This window comes from Carya illinoinensis, chromosome 14 (genome assembly GCF_018687715.1).
Source record: "Carya illinoinensis cultivar Pawnee chromosome 14, C.illinoinensisPawnee_v1, whole genome shotgun sequence".
Taxonomy (NCBI): Eukaryota; Viridiplantae; Streptophyta; class Magnoliopsida; order Fagales; family Juglandaceae; genus Carya; species Carya illinoinensis.
The window spans coordinates 26,436,300-26,441,562 of record NC_056765.1 but is presented as its reverse complement, the minus strand read 5'-3'; the positions used below and the strand labels follow the sequence as shown (position 1 = coordinate 26,441,562).

The 5,263-nt window shown below is 36.3% G+C and overlaps 1 protein-coding gene across 1 annotated transcript; it reads right to left on the bottom strand.

Moving 5' to 3' along the window:
- Nucleotides 1–2,114: 2,114 nt before the first annotated feature.
- Nucleotides 2,115–3,995, bottom strand: LOC122294735 (arogenate dehydratase 1-like). Its single transcript, XM_043103660.1, has one exon. It carries the CDS (start codon nt 3,803–3,805, stop codon nt 2,516–2,518), a length of 1,290 nt encoding a protein of 429 aa, XP_042959594.1. The 5' UTR covers nt 3,806–3,995; the 3' UTR covers nt 2,115–2,515.
- Nucleotides 3,996–5,263: the final 1,268 nt, after the last annotated feature.

Genomic DNA, 5,263 nt, shown 5'->3' with positions numbered 1-5,263 from the left:
TAAATACAGCTATAGAGAAATGATACTTTCAGTCGCGATTGTGCAAGCGTCGTACAATTATTTAAAAAAAAAAAGAATAAATATACGGGATCTAAATAAAAAATATATATCCTTTTTTAATAATAAATCTCACTCTTTTTTAAAACTGCATGACGCTTGCACATTCTACAATTATATATAGTATTAATCTAATCCATAAAGAGTAGGGATAGCTAATTTGCCCCTTTATTGTCACCTCAGCTAAGATTTATAGAAATTAGTATGTTACACGTATTATTATTTAGAGTAACGTTATATATATATATATATATTGGGGCGTGCAACTGCAAGTCCCACGTATTTTTTTTGAAAAACGTGAGATTTATTATTAAAAATTAAAACTTTTTTCATGTAGATCTCAGATTTATTTATATTTTTTAAAGAAAATACATTATATTTGTACAATTTAAAACTGTATAAATTATATATCATTTATATAGTCTTTTATCAGTGTTTATATACAACACTATATATATGATCATCTACACATTTTATGGTACAAATTAATTAGAAACAATATCCCATTTTATTTTCCACCTCATCCTCTTTATTGTCAAGCGACTCTAGCCAGAGAGATGGGAAGCAATTGCTATATCAAGGAATAATTGCTAGTTATTGCATGGCACATCAAGAATGTGTCAATGCCTTCCTCGGAAATTAATTGCTAGTTGCGTACATACAAGGCTGCAACAACTCTGTTTGATCAAAGAGGCGTCGCTATATAAGTTTAGGTATAAGGATCTTGGCAGATAAGTGAACTGCAATCAAGTCGAGTCGAGTCGAGCGTGACACTGAACAAAATTCGAGCTTGTTTGCAAGTTTCTTGATTAGTTTATTATTTTCTCAAACAAAACAAATCATATAGTACAATATTGCATTCATCCATCTCTCCTTAGACTTAACTAGCTAATTTAATAAACGAACCGAATTCGAATTGAAACTACACGAGTCATGTTCGGTCTCGGCTCGAATTGTTTATGGAGTCGCGACATTGTTTATTAGTAACCCTAGTTGACATGAAACCAATATTTATAAAAAAAATTACCTTAAAAAACAATTTTATTCGGATCTAACATCTTGGTTTTTAACAGTGAGACCAGGATAGTTATAATAATTTTCATCAATGACAGGTAACCTTACAGCAAAGAAATGAATCTCAACCACCATTATCAGATCATATACATGCCTCTATGATTTTGACACATCACATCTATCCTACCATAATGTACTTATCACAAATTGGTTTTTCTGATTAAGATTGAACTGTGACTTTGAGCCACTGACATTAATATTGGTATCATTGTACCATTTGAGATTGGGAAGGGTGGGGTCCTAATTCTTTTAAACTCATGGGGAAGATTTTGAGTAAATAAATAGTTTCAGTCTACTAATTAAATTCTCCACCCTATAGAAATAAGAAAGAAGTTAGTTCAAAGACATGACAAAAGACAAGTTGCAAAGTGGGGGGGAATCAGAAGCATGTTTTAATTGGGGGCATCAAATCAAGAGTATTATGAATTTTGCAATATTATATAAAAAAAATGATAATTACGGTCATGAGTGTATAAATGCAGCATAATCATTTAAAAAAATAAATAAATACGAGACTCACATAAAAAATAATAATTTTTTAATAATAAATTTACTCTTTACACTCAATAATTATATATAATATTATTCTTATATAAAAAGCCATAACTTGCGTTAACAAATAACAAGTACACCGTCTTAAAAATAAATAAATAAATAGTTATATAACATTACGCTTATATAAAAAGCCACCACTTGCATTAACAAATAACAAGTATACTGTATTAAAAATAAATAAATAAAGAATAATAATAAACTTACTATTATTCTATCACCACTTTACCATTTTTTTAAATTTTTAATTTTTTTTAAAAATTTTCTTTTACTTAGTAATTAAGAAAATAATTATTAATAAAAATGTATATTATTAATAGCTGATTCAATAAATAAGCTATTGAGTCGCCACATGAGGCTGGCGGGTGAGCTTGAAATTCAGTTCACAATAAAAATAAAAAATAAGAGAGAGAGAGAGAGAGAGAGAGAGATTGCAAATATAATATCGATCATTTTTTCTATTTTTGAAATTCAATTCTATTTTTTTTGGAAATTCCCCAAACATTTAACATACAAACAAATGATTGGGTGGAGGGTATTGACACTTACACATAACCACCACAAAATTTAGTGGCATTTTCTCATCACGATGGCCTACTTACATTCATTCTTTCATACATACATTGATTTCTTTTTCTACCCCACCAAACAGTCCCTTCATTTCTTCTTGCTTTGCTTCTCCATCCATCAATACAATTTAAGATTTTTTTTTTCTCGGGAAAATAGAAAAGAAAAATGATAATAAAAAAATAAAGTAAAATGATTGGAATATATGCTGTCTTTTTTTTTTTCTTTTTTTTTTTTAATTATTATTTGTTTGGGATGGATTTTGCTAATCTCCCCGGGAGGGGCACCAAGGCGTCATGTCCATGGGATAGCTGCCCAGCACCCTCAAGAAGGAGGTGAATTCCTGCACCTCCGCCAGAGCGTTCTGTGCTCTTACTTCCGCCATTGAAGCCTCGAAGTCCACATAGAACATGTACTCGAAATGCTTCGCTGTCCCCTCGTTCTCGTCGTCCACCAACCGGATCGGGCGGTTCCTGTGCGGCCTCGACTCGATCTTCGTTAGGCTTATGTTCCTGAAAGCAAACGCCGACAGCACCTTAAACAGAACCGACGTCCCCTTGTCGTGAGCGAACACAATGCTCGTCTTGAATGGCCGATCCGTCCTGGGAATTATCGGCTCTCGGGCCAGCATCACGAAACGGGTCACGTTGCTCGAGTCGTCCTGGATCCCGTCTGCCAGAATGTTCATGCCGTACAAATCGGCGGCGCGTGCGCTAGCGATCGCAGCCGTATCGCGCAGGTTGTTTGCTGCGACGAACTCAGCTGCCCCTGCTGTGTCGTCCACTGCTTCACGCGCAACGTTGAGGCCAAGTTTGGTAAGAGTCAGCTCGCACTGGGCGAGAGCCTGCGGGTGGGAAATCACTCGGGTCAAGTACTCTTTCCGAACCCCCGGTAGGGCCAAGAGGCAGTGGTGGACCGGTAACTGGACCTCGCCGACTATGTGTAGCCTGTGGCGGAGTAGGAGATCGTAGTTGCGGTGGATCGAGCCGCCGAGGGAGTTCTCGACGGGGAGAACAGCGCGATCGGCGATCCACAGCTCCACGGCTTGGAAAGCCACTTCGAACTGGTCGCAAGGGATGGCCTCACACTTCGGGTACGCTTTTCCAGCAGCAGCTTCGGAGTAAGCACCGGGAACGCCTTGGTAAGCCACGCGGAGCTGCGAACCGTGCATGGGTGCTGGGGAAAGATCGGTTATGGTGAGAGCCTTCGGCTGCGGTTTGTTGTTATCTTTATCGGCGGTATCGATGGGGACGAGACTGAGGTCAATGGTAGTCTTGTGGCCATTTACTGCAGCAACATGGTCTGCACCGCCGGATCCGGCGGCACCAGCGCCAGGCTTCTCATTGGGCTGCTGCTGGGAAACGACCTTGCTGGAGAGGATGGCACAGGAGCTCTGCCAGTCTGCTCGACTCGAGCCAACACCGTTGGAAAAGTGCACGGAATCGGAGCGGTAAACGCTCTGGACAACGAGACGTCCCACACGGGCGAGCGGCGGAGGAGTAGTGCCGGTAAAGCACTTAAGATTATGAGGTGGGGTTGGAACTATAGCCTGCATAGTGTGTGTGAATTTTGTATGCACAAAAACAGAGAAGATGAAGAGAAAACAAAAAGAAAGAAAAATAGAGTAATGGTAGGTGAGAGAGAAAGTGAAAGCTAAAGATAAGGTAAGGAAGAGGAAACTGAAAGCTTGGTGTTCTCTGAACTGAGAAACGTCAAGCTGAGAAAATACAGGGCTGTGTGGGGGTCTATATATATGAGTAGAAGAAGAAGGCGGTGAGGAGGAGTAGAGAGAGAAAGAGAGGCTGGATGTGTGCGTTGGTGGTTCGGTCAATCTCACACCTACCCCGCCTCTTCTCTTTCTCCCCTCTTTCTGTTTTTCTTCATTTTTTTAATTTATATAAAATATATATTTATGCTATATACTTTTTTTACAACATCTAGTTCCTGTTTTTGACTCAATTGACAAAATTTATGGATTTTAATATTTTTTATTTAAAATTTATAACTTGAGTGAAAAGGACATAGATACATAAAATGAAAATTTTACAATATAATTTTACAATATTTATCAATCAAATCACTATTGTTTTTAGAGAAAAACTTTAGCCATAATTAAATTATATAAAAATAATCTCACAAACTGATTTAGTTTAATATAGTTCGTTAATTGTAAAGTTGATTTGACAAATCACGTGATGTTATGTTAATTTATAAGATTATTTTTATATAACTTCTTTGTGACTGAAGTATCTTTTTTTAATAATATTAATAAAAGAGTTACTCTAAATATAGTTATTTTTATATATTTTTTATATGCTGATGTGATGGATCAAAATATTTATTTTATATTAAAAAAATGACGTAATTAATTATTAATATATTAATAAAATACAATACTAAAATTGCATATAAAGTTTTTGTTTTGATAAGGAAGTGAGAAAGGGGCAAACTTTCCAAGTTTCTGAAGTGTATTACATCATTGAAAAGAAACGTCTCTTCATTTATGCATTCTTGAAGAGACCTAAACAAGTGTTAAGTTAGATCAATAAAAAACATGACACGTATCTTCAACTATAAGACCCCACCACACCATGAGTGCATGGTGGAGCTCCCATTCCCGTCGTGAGAGGGGGAGGTGGGGGTGGGGTTGGGGGAGGGAGGATATGCTCTATTATTTGTCTTTGAGATATTCAATATGCCTTTTTATTTGTCCTTATTTTTGGGTTAATTGAAGCACTAGGTGGACTATAGTTGATGGGGGAGGCGGGGGAAGGGGATCAATTTGAAAGCTCTACTACCTTATTGAGTGCATTTAATTTGTCACTTAAAAAAAAAAAAAAAAAAAAAACATGTTAAAGAAGAAAAAATATACTTGGATGATGTTTTAGATAATTTTATTATAAGATATTTGATAATAAACTATCCTGGTAATTATCAAGATAATCTCATTTTGATACTCGTAAAACTTATTTTATAACTATCTTATCAAGTATGGTTAGCATTGACTGCAGAA